Below are 22,441 nucleotides of genomic sequence, written 5' to 3'. Positions count from 1 at the left end.
TTTCTTAGAAGTAGGAATAATTTCAGTTTACTATGGATGACTTTTTCGTTTATTGTTGGATAGAAACAATACGTGTAACATTATTTTAAACAACTATTTTAAGGGGCCAAGCCAAGATTTGGGGAAGCTGGTGACCCTCTTAACCCCCCTTGGCTACGTCCCTGCTCTAGTTGACTACTAGTGACTCGGAAGTATTCATATAATTTCTAGATAAAATTAAGAAAAAAGATCAGTAGTGCAGCATTTACAAGATTCACGGCTCAGTAGTAAAGCCTTTATATTTGATGTGTGGACCATAATTCAATTCGAAATATAGCAGATGTTTTTACGAGAAACAGGAGAAATAAAAACTTCTCGTTTCGTAATTTTTTATAGAATTCTCTGATTTATCTAGGTTTTCAAGAATTATTGTTCTTTCGTCTCGCATGTCTAAAAATTTTTCACGTCGCCTCTTTTCTCATAAAGTAGTTTCTGGTCTCGATTCAGGAGAAATAATCTGCTAACTCTTATGTTGGTTGATGATAATTAAGGAGAGTAAAGTCGTATCGCTAGATTAGTAAACGCTGTTGTTAATTGAATAGCTCACGGGCAGAAATGCCGTTGAGAGAATTTACATATAGCGGGCAAAACAATAAAAATGTACCATGGAGCAAAATATTGCTATTGACCTGGGTAGACGACAGCTGCGAATCGACTCACCGTGTCGAAGAGCTTGTGCGAACCGCTAGCGAGTTTTGAAAACACGTTGCCTTTCCTAAGGGGGACTGAGTTTAGCAAATCAGGAGGGAATTAAGATATCAAGTTGCAGTGAGAAATTTATGCGTCAAATATTTATTTTCTCTGACTCGATACACTTTTAACGATCAATATATAGCTTATAGTGACAATAACTGTAATTGAAAGAATACAATATTTCAGAAATACAACCAAAATTTAAAAATAGCAGGAACCAATCAGATTTTTTCAGTAGACGATCATCATTACGTATAATAGTTATATATTTATTCCTGTCAGTAGTTAGTCTATGGCCACTAGATGACAACGCTCAATCTGTAATTTGTCGTATCGTTTCTCTGAGCACAGAAAATATAATGATGTTGTTTTCAGAACGCTGGTGAAAAAGATTCATTTTGACAGAGAATGGATGTATTAAATATACTATAAATTTTAAGTGATTTGCAGAACATCTGTTTACGTTCACAACTCTAATGATACAAAAGATTATTATATAAAAGAGAAATCATTAGTTATAAAAGTACCTCATAATTGGGGTGTTTTTTTTTATTATAGCTTTTTAAAGAAAAGGAGTGGTAGTGGCAGTCACCTGTGATTTCTAGTTCATTACCTCCCTGTACTATATATACTATAAAAGTGTGCGGGAAGACTAACTGAAAAATTAAAAAAGCATCAAGTGGGATTCGAACCAGGTTTACAAATTTTGCATCAACACAAAAAATAGAATACTTAACACGCATGGCTATCGGAAGAACTAGAGAACCTCCTTCAGTTGTATTGATAGATAACCAATTCCTTAACTACCGTTGCTTTTTTTGACTATCTCTGTTTTTCTTCAAGAAGTACGTGTGTTTTCTTTTTAAAAAAGAAAAGAGTTTGCTGCATCAATGCTAAGGAACTAGAAGTATCGTTATTTAAAGAACAAAATAGGAACTGAGAATTTCAAACAGAAACTGTTAGTTGTCTTCAGAAGTTTTTTTTTTTATTTCGCACACTCCTTTAGCTCAGAATGCGCTGTTGCCAAACTTACAATATTAAGGGACTTAGAACAATTGGCCGTGCAATTTTATTTTGGAGAACTGTAAAATATTTCCAGAAAATTCCAATTTTGGGGATTGTTCCCGAAAAATATCTTCCCGGGAATTTATCCATTACTGGTATTAACGTGTGTGTTTTAAGGTATAAACATTGACTAAATAATTTTCCGCATTCTAGACATGTGTGAACGTTTCTCTTGTATGGATTGACATTTGTGTAGTGAAACATGGAAGTAGACTAAATCCCTTTCCACATTCATCGTATCTGTAAGATTTTTGTTCAATGTGAACTACAACGTCTGCAGCTAAATTTGACCATACATTAAATCCCGTTCTGCAGTGTTTGTATGTCTGAGAATTTTCTACTCTGTAAATTAAAATGTGTGTAGTAAAGTTACAGCGTACACAAAACCGCCTAAAACATTCTCAGAATTTGTGAGCATCTTTTCCCTGTATAGATTAGAATGTGTGTTTAAGTTTGAAGTCAGATAAAACACTCCTCCACTCTCTCCACAGATATTGTATTTCTCACCTTTGTTAGTCAACATGTGTGTTTCTATGGCTGAACGACGAGAAATACCTTTCCATTATCTGAGCATGAGTTACATGTTTCGGCTGTGTAGTTTAGCATGTGTAGCCAAATTTGAACGTGCATGAAACTCTTATTTCACAATCTATGCAGATGTGCTGTTTAAGCATATGTATATATCAACGTGTGTTTTGGAAGGTCAGGTTCATGACTAAATCCTCTTCCACGTTGTTGGCACGTATTATGTTTTTATCATCTATGGATTAACATTTGTCCAGCCAAATAGGATGATTAAATCTTTTTCACAATTTGGTTTCTCCCGTGAGTAATTAATATGTCTAGCCAAATTTGAACGCGAAGTAACTCCCTTCCCACACTGTTTGCATATTTGAGTATTTACTCCTCTACGGTTTAACATACGTCTAGCCAAAATTGAACGCGAACTAAATCCCTACTCACACTCTTCGCATGTGTGAGGTTATTTTTCCTGTGTGGATTAAGATGTTTAGCCAAATTTGAATGTTGATTATATGCCTTTGCACACTCATGGCACATGTGAAGTTTCTCTCCTGGTGTGATTAATGTGTGAGTAGCCAAACTTGTGCGCATAGTAAATACGCTTGCGCACTGTTAGAACATGTGAACATTTTGAGCTGATTTTAGTTTAGCGTCCCTTTGAGCAGCGAGGCTATATGAGACGTGGACCTACTGATTAACGTGGAATCCGAACCACATGAGCTCCCGCCGGGAATCGAACGCAGGTCTTCCACGCCAACCGCTTAGCCACGGAGTAGCTCCGTGTGAACCTTTTTTCATGTGTGGATTGACATATGTCTAGTAATATGTGAACTTAACCTAAAGCGTTTTTCAGACTCTCCGCAAATATGGGGTTTCGTCTATATCTATCAACGTGTTGTCCAAGAAGAGAACTACGACTAAATACATTTATACATTCTTGGCACGTATGAGTCTTTTCTTGTGTATTGATTTACGTGGCAGGCAAATATGAACATCGACAAATACCCTATCCACAATTTTCGCATGTGTCAAGTTTTTCCCTGTATGGATTAACATCTGTGCAGGCAATGGGGCCACGGTGGTTCAGTGGTAGAGCATTCTTGTCTGGTTCTTATAGTGCCGGTTTGAAGCTTTGCTCGCGCCAAGTGAAATTTGTCCACAATCACCGTGTGCATGAGTTTTCTCGGGGTTGTCCCGCTTCCTCCCACTTTCTGCAGTCCACCATTTCATTTATCTCTCATCATCACCGTCTCATTTAGTCTAACCGGCATAAGCGTGGGATATAAAACTCAAAAATTTCATTTCATTTCATTTTGTCCAGCCAAAGTTGAACGTTGACGAAATGCCTTACCAGACTCTTTACATGTGTGAGATTGCTGGCCTATGTGGATTACCATGTGTTTAGCCAAATTTGAACGGTGATTAAATAACATTCCACCCTGTCCACATGTGGCAGATTTTTCAGCTGTATGGATTAACATGTGTCTTGCCAAATTTGAACGGCGAGAAAATGCCCTACCACATTCTTCACATGTGTGTGGTTTTTCTCCTGTATGGACTAACAAGTGTCCAGCCAAAGTTGAACGTTGACGAAATGTTTTACCACACTCTTCACATGTGTGACATTTTTCTCCTGTGTGGATTATCATATGTCTAGCCAAAGTTGAAAGCGAACTAAATCGTTTTCCGCACTCTTCGCATGTTTCAGGTTTTTCTGGTGTATGGATTAGCATGTGTCTAGCCAAATTTGAACGTCGATAAAATGCTTTGCCACATTCTCCACATGTGTGAGATTTTTCTCCTATGTGGATTACCATGTGTTTAGCCAAATTTGAACGATGGTTAAATGACTTTCCACACTCTCGGCATGTGTGAAGTTTTTTTCCTGTATGGATTACCATGTGTGCAGCCAAAGTTGAACGCAGACGAAATGCCTTACCACACTCTTCGCATGTGTGAGATTTTTCTCCTGTATGGATTAACATGTGTCTAGCCAATGTTGAACGTTGACGAAATGTTTTATGGCACTCTTCACATGTGTGAGATTTTTCTCCCATGTGGGTTAACATGTGTTTAGCCAAATTTGAACGATGATTAAATGACTTTCCACACTCTCGGCATGTGTGAAGTTTTTTTCCTGTATGGATTACCGTATGTGCAGCCAAAGTTGAACGCTGACGAAATGCCTTTCCACACTCTTCGCATGTGTGAGACTTTTCTCCTGTATGGATTAACATGTGTCCAACCAAGCTTGAACGTACACTGAATAATTTTCCACACTCGCCGCAGATATGGGATTTCTCACCTGTACGTATTATCTTATCGCTTGCCAATGTCGATCTTTGACTATAGGGTTTTACACCCTTTTTGCACGTGAGATTCATTTCACTTTTATATGTTGGCATATGTCTTGACAAAGGTGATCGATTAAATCCATTGCCAAACTGGTTTGGAAATTTCTCATCGGAGTAAGATAAGGTTTCTAGTAATTCATTAAACGTATTCGCTTCTCTGTGAAGAGCAAATTCGTTGTAGTGCCTGTAACAAATTCAATAAACAAGTAAGAGTGAATGTATGTAATTAATAAGTAAGAACAAAGAAATGAAATCATTTTTTTATTTCATATTTTTGTTCTATTAAGACGATATTTTGTAGGAAAATGTAACCGAGAACTACGGAGGAGTTTCCATATCTCTCTATTCTCAAAACTTTCTTTTCATTTATCTCTCGATAAGTAAGCTATTTAAGTAAGTAAAATTTAGCATTCTTTTTCCTGCGTGTTAGGAACATTCTTTAACCCTTTCACGTCTCACTTACACAATTGTGCAGGTAGATAGAATCACTAAAATATACAATATCGGCCGAACCTGCAGAATTGTGCAAGTTAATTTTTCCGAAAGCTACTATTAAAGAAAAAACTAGGTCATATTTATTAGGATTGGTAGATCATAATAGATTAGAAAAACACGTTTCTTTGTTTCCTTTTGAATATTTTTAAAGAAATAGTCCGGGTTGAAAGGGATATAAATTAATTCGCCGGACTTGTAACCATTAAGTTTAATTAATTGAAGGTGAGAGACGAGAAAATCATCCTTTTCTCAATTTGTTCTTTGTCGAGAATTATTTACAGTTGAGATAACATTTGAAAATCTAGTCAACTGATATTTTCTCCCTCCTGATCGATTGCAAGTAAAGCTTTAGCTCCGTGATAGGTCTATTCTAACAACAAAATTTATTCTATTGATTACAGCAACAATTAATAATTACATAATTATCACACATCCAAACAAATTTCTGCTACAACCTGACATTATTAGTATTGACGTTTAGAATTGTATAAACTAGTAAACTTCAGAGACACACATATCAATTAAAGTTAAATCAACGGGACGAAACTTTATTGACATAATTATACATGAACTAAGAAATATATCATTATATACTTAAAAGTTGACACAAACGGAATACAACTCACGAACTTACGCTTATGTTGTAAGTCCTGGGCTTTACCAGAGAGCTAATATCTTCAGCTTTTTTATATAAGCTAGTTACTACAGGAAAGAAGCGGGCAAAGTATTGCATACAAATAGAAATAAGGAAATAGGAAAGTGTTTAAAAATCTCTAAGAAACATTCTGCTTACGCTAAGACAACTATCGCCATCAAATTCAGAATGTTACAAAATTTCTAAGATATTTGCGTTTGAGAACAATTGTTACGGTGTTAGTGGAATCTGTGAAATAACCAACGTACATGATGGAATGGTACAAATTGCCGTGGTTAAAACATACATCATTGGCTGAAAGACAAGAAAATAACAGCATCCCTGTGTACTAGGATAATATTTCAAATCAGGATAAACGTTTAAATTGATGGTAGTGAAGGACAAATTCTGAAGACTGCATATTTTATTTAACCATTAACATAACTTTTGCCAAATATCTGTTACATGGCTATTACTCCTTTATGTGTGACTAACAGTATTAACTTGATGGGGTGTATTAATCGTGTTATACAAGACCCAAGTTGAAAATAAAAGTTTATATCGTTTCAAAGTGTGAAACTAGGACTTCCAAAATATGCGAATTCAGTGCTCAAACTTGAAGTAGTGCATCTCTAATAACTGGTTTCAACAGAGTAAAAAAAATCGAACATAGAATCTCTTCTTTGTACACTGGATCCATCTCAAAAAGCTATTACTAGTTTTCCATTTCTCTTTTAAGTCTGTAGAGATAAATGTTGAGAGAGTAGTTAATTAGCAGCACTTCCGATTTGAACAGGATGCTAAGGTAGGAGACAGCACGTATTGTTGGGACACTGACCGCAGAAGAGCTTATAGATATTTTATACAGTTTTTCTCTATGAAAAACAGATAAGAGGTGGACTAATCATTTCCAGAACAACATCTCGATAGTACGGTTTCACGCGTCTTGGACAAACCAGTTTCTTCATTCAGTAACCACCACAGGAGCTGCTCGATTCGTCATTAGTGATGGGTAACTTCCCGGAAAGATATTTTCCGGGAATATTCTCTGGGAAGATTCCCAAAAATGGGAATTTTCCAGGAAATTATGTGCAATCACAAATAAAATTGCATTCTATTACTATATTTCGATTTCAAAGTTAAATTCGTTTCTATATCGCAGTGTATTATTACTGCTGTCCCCAGAAGAGTCTTTAAAATGTATCTTCTGAACGATATTGTGTTATCTTATTAATATTTCATTATATTTAGAGAATATGCATAAATTTATACTTATTTACAATTTGTTCTATGCAAGTAAATATGTGGAAAAATTGTATAGTAAGTCCACATACTTTTAAACTGCTAAACAGTTTAAATTTATATGTAAGTGGGTTTTGTAAATTTGACTCCACTATTGACACTATAAACATATTAAATTTTTAAGTGCTATAAACAAATTAGGTTGAGTAACTGCCACAAGACACATGTCCCACCATTTTATCAAAATTTGTGCATAAATATTTATGTTCACAATATTTGCAAAATACTGACATCTTTTAAATTTTGCACGCAACATTGCCACACAGGACCTTTCCTCCTACCCATTTCTCAAAATTTCCATGAGTTAATTCACATATAAGAGAAGTCCGAGTACCTCTTCAGAAATTCGAGTCCGAGAGAGGAGAGAGGCCGACGTCAATTACTAACGGTAGTTCGGGGTTTATTAATAGTATTTCATACCTATTTCTTCATAATTTCTACATTACTTTACATAAGGGCCCCTTTTTATCATTTGTAAATTAGTACTTTGCTACTTTTTAGTGCAAATGGAAGTGGATCTTTAAAAGTCATATTGTTAGTTATATAAATTGCAGTCAACGAATTTTAATTTTTTTAAACCTCCAAATTATTTAAAACCTAGAAGCAAATCATAATAAATGGAAAATAAAGTAATTAATCGTGTGGATCACATAAAAATGAAATGAAATTTTTGAGTTTTACGTCCCACGGTTATGCCGGTTAGGCTAAAGGAGACGGTGATAATGAGAGATGAGTGAAATTGTGGAATGAAGAATGTGGGAGGAAACGGGAGAACCCCGAGAAAACTCACGAGGACGGTGTTTGTCCACCACAAAGTTCACTTGGCGGGGGCTGGGACCGAACCCGGGACCCCAAGCACCAGAGGTGAACGCTCTACCACTGAGCCACCGCGCCCCCCGTGGATCACATAATTTGGAAGATAAAAGTAAAGAAATGGAAATAAATTCCTTCCCGGGAATTTATATGCCAGGGAAAAAACCCGGGAATATTCCCATTTTTTTTCTTCCCACCTGTAATATTCACACTGCCCAACACTATTCCTCACCACGGCCAACACAGCCTTGCACTGTATTACCTGCAGGATCGGAACATACAATACCTCTCTCCAGTTGTCACTCAATAAACCTGCTCAATGCACTCAACATAACCGTCTACCATCCAGTTACGTGGGTTAGCATCTGTTAGACGATCTAAAATGTAACATTGAGAATAGGTGAAATTAACATGTAGTCCCGTATACTGGTCATAATGAATGTCATGCACTTACATTACGTTATCATGATTTGCTGAAAATGGAAAATGCACCAATGGTTTGCACTAACACATAGACAACTTTCGTGTTTTCTTTGTTTTCTTCTACCAATGTTTCCTTTGGTACCACCAGCTCGTAACATAATTGAAGAACGGCGCACACAAGGCGAACTAAATGAATTTGGAATATCACCACTATTGAGCACCAAGCGCAAAATATGCGTGAGTGAAAAATGAAATTAGGCGTAAATTTGCAGCTGTTACATTGGCGGTCGAAAGGAATGGACGTGCACCATTAAAGAATTGTGAAGGTTCAAGATCCTATACCGTGATTTCTCTTCAACTGAAAGCACTATTTCAAAGGCAGTACACCAGTTCACTGGGAATTTTGTAAGTACTTTTGCTGGGCGATCACTTCATCAAATGAAAGTGTCTTATTTCAACGAAGAAAAATAACGAACTTATGAAACACTTAAATACATATAAAATGAACTCACGAGGCATTTATATATAAAGTCTTTCTTCGCTTGCAGTTTGTTCATTTAGGCACTGTTACTAGGATAAACAATATCATGTGCATGACATATTTTGCTACATAAATGAATATTATGATATGTTTTTAAAGATATGCGCTTTTACTACCAACAATAATACAAGTACATTATTAAAAGCTTCGTATATAATAAATGCAAAACATTTTAACATCACTTATTTTATATTAACAATATAACGTTTATATTTTTTTTCTTTTTTTGCATTCATAGAAAATTTTTCAGAGACACATTCATTGAATCATGATAAATACTTCTTAACATTACAAAACAAGTAAAATGTTTATCTATTATTTTGCATCAAAACATATAATTTACGGAAACAAAATATACTGATAATCACTTTTTCTAAAAATAAATGCAACTTCTTCAAAATACAGATATAAAATTCACATGATATTACGAATCGTTGTATTGTCACGCAAATAAATGGAACATACATTAATTAAAACAATGGTACTTTAATATTCCACAAAAGAAGATAAGTGAACTTACTATATATATACTACACTTAAAATTGTATATACATAAGAAAACATTTTCAAACTAATTATATCGTTCTAACGCAATATACAAATAAAATAATTATAAATGAATACTATAGTTTACACATTATTATCACACAATACTCATGAAATAAATTACTTACCACTCTTTCGTACTGTGACGATAAGAATGAGGACGGATAGAAGGAAATTCTCCATATTTTTACGCTATCCAGCGTCTATCCACTTAAATTTACAAGTCTATCTTCCCGCACCATACATTTAAAGTTTCTTCTCAACACTTTGGAATGCCAAAAAGACCTTCTACTGAGGTAGGAATAAAAAAGAATACGGAAAATGAACCCTAAGTTTAAAAACAAAATAGAGGGGAGTTGTCATTCATAACAGAATACTCGTCTAATAGTATCTCCAGTAACACAGATTTTTTTCATTCTAGTAAACTCAGAGTGTACATTAGTTTACACCAACAATATTACATAAACGCTAGGCGACTCACTTCGTACTGACGGGGTTTAAGATTTTACTACCAGTTACAATGACTTGTCGCATAAGCATCAAAGAGAATAGGGCCACTCAGATAAACGAGTTTTCAGCTCATATCTCTTTTATGTAATATAGCATTGCTAGACAATTATTTGATATTAGAATGTTCTTTAACATATAATCCGCGTTCGTGAATTTTTCTTACATGTCACGTCTATTCATTCTTGGATTTAACAAATGATTAAAAGTCAATATGAAAGTGCGTCTTTGACACTCGAACTTAACATTCAACTATTGTAAATACAAGTATATTTCAATATCTCTTTTAAGCAGCAGCTGGACATTAAACTTGTTACTTTCGCTTGCGTTAAATACAATAACTTTAGTCACATTCGAAAAATTTATATTTACCAGAGTTTCAGGCTCAAAACAATCTACCTTTTCGGTGTTTTGTTTTACAGAATCAAATTCTTTTCCACGAAGGTGCTTCTTAGATAATTTTAAAAACATGTTTTTCGTTTTTTGAATGCGTCTGCACACTCTCACACGATGAATAGAATGTACGCTACAAGATTCTCCACTCAAAGGATCTATAAGTTCAAAAACTTTATCTGAGATCCTAATATTCCATAACAAAGAACCTTTATAGAGCATGAAGAATTTACTAATCTTTTTATTTACAGCTGACCTCAAACGTGATTGCAACAAAAATACTAAATCATTTTCTTTTATTTTATATTTTCCTTCCTGGGTTGCGTTGTATTTTATATTTCTTTTTTCACCTTCTCATTCCTACCGTAGTCAGCCATTATGAGTTTTTTCTCCCAAAATACAGGTATGTTTTCATCAACTTTCGTTTGTTACAATGGCAAAATGCTTCAATAGAGAATAATTAGGTTTTGCGTTCAAGTGAAGTCTTGCAGGGCTGACACCTAAATTACTACATACATAATAATTCAGCAAAACTAGAAATTGGGGAATGCACCTCTCCCAAGAAGAATGTTCTTAATTACACAACACTTTAAACAAAATTTTTGTTTCTCTATGAATTCGTTCCACACTAGAGCTCTTCTGATGGTAAGGAGTTTTGAATTGTAATACCATATTCTTCGATTTTAGACTTAAATTTAGGTGATATAAAATATCCACCAATGTCTACCAATATAGATTTCGGAATTAGCATGGTTACAAAGTAGTAACATTCTAAGCATCTTAAAACATAAATGATGGTGGCATTTCTAATGAGAAACATCGTGTAATATCTACCAAATGCATCTAAAATTGACAATGCAAATTTATTTCCATTATGAGAAGATAGGTAAGGGCTTAATAAATCAATTAAAACCATGTCAATTACATTCTTTACAGCAACAATTTGCAGAAGTCTGGCTGGTGGTGAAGTTTATACTTCGTAGGTTTACAAATAGTATAATCACGTAAATAGTTGCTTATATGTGTGAGCATAAATTTGAATTACAGAAGTCGCTTACGAAATATATTTTCAAAACCAAAATGGCCTTTTTCAAGATGGAATTTCGAATTACATCATTCACAAGTGATGAAGAGATACAAGTTTTCCAGTGGTCAGGTGAATGGTAACTACGATTTAAAAAATACCATTTTCAAATTTGTAAAATTCACCTATGCTGCGATTTTTAACCTTAATATAAGGATCATTGGGGTTATCCAAATACTTCATGGTATTTTCGTACTGTGAATGTTTTTTCTTAACTTGGTACCTTTCAGTTTCTGGAGACAAAATGATTCATAACAATGCGTCGCTAGATTGATTATCATGGCCCTTGATATACAGAATTTGTACGTCAAACTTCTGAATTTGTATACTCCAACGAGCAAATCTAGAAATCCACTGTCTCGTTTTATGCAAATATACCCAAGAGGTATGAACTGTATAAACTTTTACATGTCCTCCATACAATTGAGTCCAACGTTTAAGAGCAACTACAATTGAAAGGCATTCACGTTCAGTAACGGTGTAATTTGAGCACCAAGCGCAAAATATGCGTTTTAGTGAAAAATGAAATTAGACGTAAATTTGGAGCATTTACAATATGTTATTATTTGTGTTTATAGCGATAAATGATTAGCCGGAGTCGGATCATTTAACCCCTTCCGACTTGAACACAGCTTCAACGAGAAAGATAGATCGTTTCCTAAGCAAGCTGACTCGACTGTGGAAACACAGATCTCAATATCTCTTACCGTTTTCGCTTTCGGAAATCAGTACTGAAATCAGGAGTAATAGTAATTTTGAAGCACTTGCGGTTCTGATATAATGCTGTGAACAGTAGAGATCTGTTACAAGGTTTAAGATGCTAGAACGTTTCCACAAAATGCTTCGCACTACCTATGAAAGTTGTTTTGTGGCGATAAACATTGAAACTAGTAATGGTTCATTCCAAGAACCAGTAATGGTTCATGGTTCATCTTTGTGTTGAATTTGAATGCAGAATCGATTACAAGAAACTGCATCCTGACAGATTTTATCATTCTTCTTTTAAGGAAGTAAAAGTTGAAATTGGATGTAATAGTAAATTTGAACTACTTCCGTATTTGACACTGTCAAGAATAGTCATTATATATTGTATTGTGACGCTCACTCGATTGCAGAAAACTGATTCCGGTTATATGGTATCTTTTTTATTCTATGGCAGTAAAAGTTGAAAAATATATTGAAACAGGATGTAATAGTAAATTTAAACCATGTTCGTTTCTGGTAGAGTTCTTTGGGTAATCAGGATATGAACACTTATAACACTGAATTTGTTACAGAAATCCACTTTTAGCTATTTGTTTCCTTTCCCGTTCTGTAGGGATAATTGTTGAAACCGGAAATGGCTAATTAGAAATGCTTACCGTTTCAATCAAGGGTGACGGAGAAGATGGACCTATTCTTGAGAAGCTGAATCGATTGTACGAAACCGTATCTCGATATATCTTACCGTCCTTACTCTACATAAATTAGTATTGAAATTAAATGTTTAGAAAATTTCAACAGCTTCCGATTTTGGTAACTTGCTGTGGCTTGTGATATGTTTACTCGACCCTCAATCGGTTGTACAATCTATTTGTTAATGTCTATTACGGTTTCCGTCCTATGATGACAAATATTAACACCAGAAATGGTTAATTTTAATCGCTTTGCTTTGAATACAGGTTAGCGTAAAATGTACAGACTTATAATGCATAGTTGATTATAAAAACGCACCTCCACAACTCTTACCATGATTGCCATATAGAAATAATTATTAAATCTTAAATTTATAATAAATTTAAGCCACTTCCACTTTTGTTAGAGCGTTACCAAGAGTCATCTTATGTTTGCCTATCAATTGTTTATTGAAAGAGTCTTCTTGCTGCTTTCGTTCTCTGGTGATAAAAGTTCAAACCGAAACTGACTACTATTAACCGGGTATGATTTGAACAAGTTTCTGATACAGAAGATGGAGCCTATGTTTGAGATGCTTCATCCAATGCAAAAAGTCTCTTCATGATACTTTTTACAGTGTTCATTCTTCAGAAATAAATTTTGAAACCAGAAGAACTAGTAATATGCACGATCGTAATGGTATGTTGTTTTGACACGCTCAATTCTTGGCAGCAAATCGCTTTGTTTACCTGATTGAAGAAACCAGGAAACTCAGGTTAAAAAGTGTTATAAATGTAAAAAAAAGTAGTAAAAAACAGTATATGCTGTGATGTTTGTAAACATATATTTCATATTGGCAAATGTAGCGGTGTGAAGAAAGCTGACATCAAAAATAAATGGTCTTGTATTTCAAGTGTTGACAGTGTAATTAAAACAAGTGATGATCGATATGAGGTCTGAAATTTTCAAGCAGTGTTAGGTGACCTTCCTAAAATATATGAAGAGATTGCTACATTACGTAAAATAATTGAGATTCTAAGTAATGATGTCCAGAAATTTCACCAGTATTATAGTAGTGAATCGACTAACACAAGTGAAGTAAACATTACGTGGAGTAAGGTTGTGCAGAAAGGTGCTAAATTCTAGTGGCTTAAATTGTACAAAAAAGTAGTAGAGCTAAGCGTGGTGAGAAGTAAAAGCTGTAATATTTACAGTAATACAAAATGTTCTTCCCCGCTGCGAAAAAATGGTGTGAGCAGTGCCGTAAATTCAGAGAACCTAAGTGCAAGCGTGCAAAATGTTTGAGCTGGAAAACTGTCATGTACATCACCAATGAAGAGTGCAAATAAGGTGACTACTGTAAAAACAGTTGTACCTGTTACTGAACTGACTAATGCTACAAGAGCTGATAAGTTAGTGATACCTACACAAAACCGGTATACTGTGTTGATGGAACCTGATGTTGATGAAGTAGAAGGAAAGATGTCTCCTACACGAAGAATAATTCGGGTGAAGTCAACTGTGAATAATGCAGTGAAATCTACATCAACAAAGGAAGTAGCAGGTAAAATTGTTATTTACTCTGATAGCCATGGTCGTAATATGTCCTCTACGCTAAAAGTGATGTACAAGGTTTGCTTAAACCAGGCGCAAATCTTAAAGAAGTTACCCAACCTATGGTGGCATCTGTTGATAAAGTTACAAAGAGGATACAGTGATAACATTAGGAGGCACAAATGGTGTGTCATAAAATGAGTCAAAAAATGTTATAGACATACTGCGTCAAAGGTTCCTTATATTACACATACAAAGGTAATAGTTGTAAATTTGCCTTATAGGAATGATCTAGTTGATTTTCGTGTGTAAACAAAAAAGTGCTGAAAACAAATGAGAGTTTGAAGAGATGTTGTACGCACTTTGGGAATGCAAGGCTTTTAGATGTTAGTAGTATGCCAAAGGAATACCACACAAGGCATGGGTATGCATTTAAATCATAATGGTAAAGATTACATTTGTAACAAAGTAAGTGAAATGAAAAAAAAAAACGTAACATAGTAACCTGTTCTATTCCCCTCCCTTATCTAGAAAATAGGAATGAAAATGTGGTAAATTCCTTTTCAAATGTGGAAGAACTTTCTTTTTTAGTTGACAGCCAGAAAAATTATGCAAAGGTCCATTAAATTTTTATCATCATGATGTACAAGAGCTTGGAACAAAGGTTGAAATTTTAGAAGTGCTCCTGGATAAGTTAAACAATATAAACATTGCATGATTTTCTGAACACTGGTTTGATAGCAACGCAATAAAATTAGTGAATTTTAGTAAGTTTAAGTTAGCATAATTCTATTGTCGTTGGGAAAGGAAGCACTGTGGAGTCTATACTGATAAAGATAATGTAAACTATACTGAGTTAGATGTAAGTCAGTTTATCTGCGAAATGCACATTGAAGCAACGGCCCCGAAACCAAATGAGTCTAATGCTTACATAATATGTCTGTATAGACTTATGCTGGCGATATGTCTATCTTCTTTAATAAATAAGAATCCATGCTGAATCATTTATTTGTTAATCCTCGAAATGTAATTATTTGTGGTGATGTAAATATTGATTGGTTAATTGACTCGAAGTATAAGTCTCAGTTAGAAGGTTTGCTGAACACATTTAATATACATGCCGTTATAAATGAACCCACGCTATTTGGTAAAACAGCTTTATATCAGTTCATAATTATGAAAAATCAACCAATAAATGTATCACGTGTTTTCAGTCCTCTAGGGCTCTATTTTAGGCTCTACTCTATTCATAATTTACATCTGATCTGATAAAAACTTCACACCCCACAAAATGCATGTTATATGCTGATGATATAAATACAGTAATTACTGAACAAGACCCAAATTTAGTATTGGTAAAGACAGTTAAGGTTATAAGCAAAATAGTTACTTGGTTGAATGCAAATAACCTTCTCCTAAATGTAGATAAAACAGTCGCAATACACTTTCGTTTTCCAGGAAATAATCCATCCTTCCTTTCGCTAAACATTAATGAAAAACAAATTGAGTACTCTAATGCAACAAAATTACTTGGTGTTTACATCGATGATGATTTGTCTTGGCAAACCCATGTTAAAACACTAAATAAAAAATGGACTAGTTTATGTTTTGCGTTCTTTAGGTTACGAGATACAGTTTCACGAAATAGCTTATTATCGATATACTATGCAAAAGTTCAATCACTCCTCAGTTTTGGAATTATTTTTTGGGGGTCAGCCGCATGCAGTCAGGAAACATTTCGGATACAAAAGAAAATACTACGAATAATATTCCGCCTAAATAAAAGAACATCATGTAAACAAAAATTTAGATCACAAAAGATTTTGACCCCTCCAAGCCTATACATGTATAAATCTATACACTTCGTGAAACAAAACAAACAGATGTTTATACAAACAAGAGATATTCATGAATACAGCACGCGGCAATTAAACGACATTTACGTAGTACAACAAAATTACTCCAAGTACCAAAAAAATATTTGTTTAAATTGTACAAGACTTTATAATATGTTACCATCAGATTATAAAGTGGTAAATTTTAATACTCAAAACAAAATTCGTACTCTGTTATTTTAAAGCATATTATTCAGTTCAGGAATTTGCAAATGATAACGATGTATGAATATGATGTAATTATGTAACAAATTTAACATGTGATGTTTATTATAATTTTGTACTTCAAATGGTGCAATAAACTGTAATTACAATTTGCATTTATATACATGACAACTGTAGAACATATAGGAGATACTTTCCACATTGTAGGTGAAAACAGGCAAAATAAATAAATACATAAATAAATAAATAATAAACGTCGGAATTGATATTGAAACTGGCAATATTAGAGAATTTGAAAAACTGCCCATTTTGGCAGAGCGTTGTAGACAGTGATTATATCTTGTGTATAGACAGAGGATCATTTTCAAATAATCACTTCTTGTTATCCGTTAACGTTTCCTTCTGTGTTTTTTTTTTAGTTAAGTCTGAAACGAATTGCTAGTCTGAAGAAATTTCGGTTTGAGTATAGGGTTAAAGGGTGAAATTGAATCTATTCGAGGAACGCTGAAATATTTATAAGAAACAGCATCATTAAAGCGTTTACTGTTTATTAAATATGGAAATCACTTTTGAAACTGGATGGAATAGTAAATTTGAACAATCGTCGGTGTTGGTAAAGTACACTGGATAGTCGTGAAAGTTGTGTTAAGACACTGAGAAGAATTGGAAATAAATACTTTTCGGTATATTACAATATTCGTTCTATAGCAATAAACGCTGAAATTGGAAATGGTTAATTTGAATCAATTCAGGTTTGAATAGAGAGTCAAGTAAGAAGTTTGAACATATTCTTTGGAGGCTGAACCAATTGGAAGAAAATGTTTCTCTCTATTTTTTTAACCATCTTGTTGTGATACCCGTTGACAGACGGACGGAGGAGCAAATCCGTTCTAGAAGACTGCCGTCACTTACAGGCAGCAAAGTTTTAGTCTAAAAACCTGCGTTTGTACTTATGTACGTTATGAACAATAGCACACGATTGAGATTTTTATCTATAGTTGAAAAAAAAGTCGTTATATTACGCCAGATTGGAAACCAGGTTCGGTATGCCTGTTCTAAAATGTTGTGTAAAAACATGTGTGTGTACAAATAAACGAATACAATTTTAACACAGATAATTTCTTTTATATCAGGATGAAAATCCATAGGTCATTTTTAAACAGGTGCTGACACATAATGAGTGGCCAAATACGTGATTTGACACAACGAGTATTTCCAGAAAACTAACGCTCCACCACCAACACTGAGTAAAGGATTTAGCTGCATAGCACATACTGGGAGTAACTTTCTGAGTAAAGGAAGAATAAAGCATTGTTTTAAAAAAAGTGTGCTATGGCATCGTTTTGTATTTTCTGCGAACACATCCTTACTTAATCACTGCTAATCCACGACCACTAAATTTGAAATAAATAAATAATTATTAATAAATATGAACCCAGAAATCCATTTTGAAGAAAAGATACGAAAGTATAATCATATAAAACGAAACCTCATTTAACCTACAATAATCCACGAACACATAATCTAAGATAGCAGGAGAAATGCTGCAAGAGAAATAATAATATATATAGAGAGACATGTTTAAAAAGAAAAATGTTTTACCTGACGTGACTTGAACCCGCGACCATTTATTCCAGACGTCAACGCGCAGTCCATCTGACCACCGAGTCAACCTTGCAAGTATTGGTTTGTCCATTTTATTTACTGTGCAAAAAGGCAAAATTAAATCAAGATGTCGTAAATTAGTACGTAAAAATATCCGTAGTATACACGGCATAACCCCGCAAAGACGACATTCCGGCCACAGAAATTATCCCGCAGTCAAAAGAAAGAAAGAGAAGTGTGGAGATATTCGACCAAACCTAGCCACCACTAATCACTGGTCAATAAAATTTAAGATAATCCACAAGGAATGCAAATATATATTGTAAGGTTCCGCATGTCTACACGTCATGCAATAACCACGTGTGAACTACATGTGTTAATAATAAATAAAACAAACAGACGAAGGTCCCGAAGAGGAGTCGATCACCATCGCCAACAGTCGGAAGGACGAGAATCAACGAAGGAAGCCGACAATACAGGATAAAAGGGAACTGCACGCCTCGACCAACATCAATCTTCCCGGATTAATCGAAACACCTAGAACCCCTCTCACGACGCTCGGTCAACAAGAGGTACCCATCCTTATACCCACGACGCTCGGTCATCGGGTTCCTTTCCTCTTTCTCACGACGCACGGTCACCGATAGTACCTCACCTCAAAGCCCACGACGCTTGGTCACCAGGCTCCTATGTAGTCTTACCTAAATATTAGAGGAATTACTTATAATTTGTGTACATAAAAGACTTTTATAATAAAAAGGTGAAGGGAAAAGTCCAAATCCTGTGTACATTTTAGTGCTCTACCCAAGAAATTTTACATGGTAGATGCGTTTGCGTCTATTTACAGATATTAAAAGGACTTTTTTACGGGACGCTCTTTTTATTAACGAAAAACGGACTTAGAAACCTTTTAACAATACAGTGTAAGTGTTACTAAAAGCAGAATCATATAAAAGATAGTATCCGTATTATCATAAATCCTCTGATTACTCTTAACGGTAGATTGATTCCCTTTAGGCTGGCAGGTATTTATACCGAACACTAGATCGGGAAAGGATACATATAAAGAAGGTGATAACAATATCGCAGAATCAGGCTCCCGTATACCTGTTAATATTCCTCATTTAACTAGATATTCTGGTCACAGTACAGACGACCCGGATCAATTTTTCATGCTGTTCGATCATTTGGCTTTACTTCAGGCATGGACTCTCGAAAAGAAGAAAGAAATTCTCCCAATGTATCTGGAGAACTTAGCTCTCGACTTTGTTTCACAATTGCAAAATCAGAACCAATTTGACACAATAAGTTACGAACAACTGAAACCCAAATTAATTTCTCTCTCGCACCCAAATTTACGACCGTATAAGGCGGAATTAGAAATTTTCCAAATTCAAAGAAACGAAAATGAGTTGGTAGATTCATATTTCTTAAGAAAACTAAGGGCCATCAGACAGCTAATGCCAGAAGCTTCGGAGGAGCAGAAAATTCATTTTCTTTCATTAGGACTACAAAGAAATTTACTGCAAAAGATACTTGGAATCCTTTCCAACAATCCAGCGGCTGCAGGATCGACTTCATGAATTGGAAAAGGCCCAGGACCTCATGCAGAAGAGGAATTATGTGAAACTGTTACAGGCAATTCATTCTTTAATCGGCCAAGTTAACCGCCCCTCAACATTTCCTGTAAACGACTTTCATAGTCAAACGACTCCTAATTCATACTTGCCAACCTATGTACAACAGCCAACTTCTACTGTGCATCACACCCAACCTGCTCCTTGTTATTCGTAATCGTAGCCTTCCGCACCTCTATTACAGAATATTTCCCTTCCAGAGACAACTTCCTCTGCACCTGAAGTTTCAAATCCGCACCCTGACCAGTCAAACCCGCCCTACAACCTCCTTACACGGACCTCACCAAACTAGCTAATCAAATGGCCGAGCTATCATTAATGGTGGCACAGAATGGCATGAAGACCAATTATATGCGTAACAACGGACGAAAAGCGGATGCGAAGAATACCAATAAAGGAGACAACGGTGGTAGAAAAAAGAACAATTTTGTAAAAGACGATAAAATATCAGCCTACTCAATTTGTTATAAGAAGAACCAGGGAGCATCCACGTGTTGGAATATTCCTAAAATTTTTAACCAGGGAAACGCATAAATGGGCTTGCAGGCCAAAGTCAAGCCTCGCTGGCCATACCAGAAAAGTCGGCGCGAGCCACACAGACACCACCACAATTAGAACGTAACAACACTCGAAAAGAGCAGGCAACAGCGGAAACTATTAACGACACGGACGCCAATTTTTTCATCCAGACGCCCTATAATGAACACCGAGAACATGTTAAACTGGGAATAGAAAGTAATAAACTATTGCTCACTATTAATATAAATGCAAGCAGTCTACCAGCTATAATAGACACTGGGACCTGTCTTAGTCTATGGTCAAGACGGGACGTGCCCGCAAATTGCAAATTGATACCATTTCAAACTCGTATCAAGGGCATTGCTAACAAAGTTCTAACTTTAAAGGAAGTAGCTTTAATTAAATTTAAAATTGGCACCACCACCTTCTCACATTACTTCCGCATCATAGATGCTGCTTTAATCCGATTTTTGGGAATGATATTCTCACAAGACTTTTCTCTCAAATAGACTTGGAGAATAAATCCATATCATTATATAGAAAACCTAGGAAACCTACATTTCCAATGGAAAAGCAAGAATCGAAAGAAATGTCACCAGACAATGCACACTCTTTGAACTTGCAAAGGAATGCAAACGTCCTCACAGTAAGTAAAATTACGATTCCGGCGAAATCACATTTCTACTTCCCTGTATCGATTCAAAGAGAAACAATTCATGACGCTGCATTTAATATTACTCCACAACAATCATTATTAGGTCCATACGGCTTACAGGCAATGACCATGAGAGTACCGAGTTTCGACCTTACGTTATTAATTTTCAATCCTACGGCACGAATAATAACGCTAAATAAAGGTACACCAGTGGCGTATACAGAGGAGGGCGTGGAGGAATTTTCATTTAGAATAGAAGAAAACGAAAAGAAAGCGCATCACTTTCGTACTCAAGAAGAGATAAAGGAAAAAATAAGACAAATTGCTAAAACCTTTAACATTAACCTTTTTGATAGAAATCCGGATTTACCGAAATACCAGCGAATAGCTGTAACCAACTTATTGTACAAATACAGGGATGTGTTTTCATACAGCCCAGAGGATATAGGCTATTTTAGAGAATATGAACACAACATTCGTATAGATAAAAGTGCGTCATTTTATCATCGTTCCCCACCAATTCCATTAGGGATAAGAGATCAAATTGATAAGCAAATACAACAGCTGTTAAATGCCAAAATCATAACGGAGACACAGACTAGTAATTTCACCTCGCCTTTAATTGCGATCAAAAAGCCAAACAGTTCACACCTCAGGCTTGTGTTTAATCTACAGGAATGTAATAGCTATACCAAATATTTAAGCATACCGTTTCAAAATACAGAGGACGTTTTGCAGGTTTTAAAAGGGAAAAACCTAATTTCAACCTTGGACATTTCGCAATCGTATTTTCAGATAAAATTGCATCCAAAAAGCATTAAATACATGACTTTCGAGGTAAATCATACACGCAAAAGCTATAAATTCCTTAGATGCGTAATGGGACACTGTTCCTCTTCCCAATCTTTAACCATAGTAATAAAAACTATTAGACGACTTACCAAACGCATAATCAATTTTGCAGATGACATCGTGATCGGTTCTCATACATGGGAACAATAACTCTCAGATTTGGAGCTTTTATTCCAAAAATTAAGGAAAAACGACTTTCGAGCTACCCCAAGAAGACGCACCTGGTATATAGAGAACTCCCAGTACTAGGATTTCTTGTATCCGGAGAGATGCATCTCACCAAAAATAGCAAAGAAGATCAAGAGTCTTAAAAAGCCGACTACTAGACGCATACATAAGAGCTCTATTGGCCTATGCTTTTATTTACGAAGTCATATCAAGGACTTCACGACCAAGATAGAACCTTTCCAGCAGCTTCTTACTAAAAATGCAAAATTTAAATGGACAGAAAAACATGACGAATTATTTGAGAAGTTGAAAGAAGACATTTTGAATGCTCCTTCTCTCTATCATTTCGACGAAAATCTAGAGATAAGGCAGTACACAGAGGCATCCCCTCACAAGATCGGAGGGCTATTAGCCTGTTATGACCCCAAAACTAACGAAGAAAGAATCGTTTCTTATTGTATCAGACGTCTCACAAAAACTGAGACCAAGATAAAACTGGAAAAGGGAGAGGGGCCGTTGCCACAGCCAACCACCGTTGCCATAACAACGAATCCTGTCGCTGCGCGTCAATCTAAAACTGATTGAAAAAAAAAAAATCTGCAACAA

General features: G+C 35.2%; 1 protein-coding gene across 1 annotated transcript in view; it reads right to left on the bottom strand.

The window, feature by feature from the left end:
- Positions 1–201: 201 nt before the first annotated feature.
- LOC145675558 (uncharacterized) overlaps positions 202–22,441 on the bottom strand; it is a 52,087-nt gene continuing 29,847 nt past the window's right edge. The window contains exon 2 of the mRNA XM_081746065.1: positions 202–4,857. Coding sequence (XP_081602191.1) covers positions 3,618–4,857 — 1,240 coding nt within the window. The 3' untranslated portion in view covers positions 202–3,617. The remainder of the gene's footprint in view (positions 4,858–22,441) is intronic.

Source organism: Thermobia domestica, chromosome 18 (genome assembly GCF_964235325.1).
Source record: "Thermobia domestica chromosome 18, izTheDome1.hap1.1, whole genome shotgun sequence".
Classification (NCBI taxonomy): Eukaryota; Metazoa; Arthropoda; class Insecta; order Zygentoma; family Lepismatidae; genus Thermobia; species Thermobia domestica.
The sequence above is the reverse complement of the archived record's forward strand: the minus strand, read 5'-3'. Positions and strand labels throughout refer to the sequence as shown.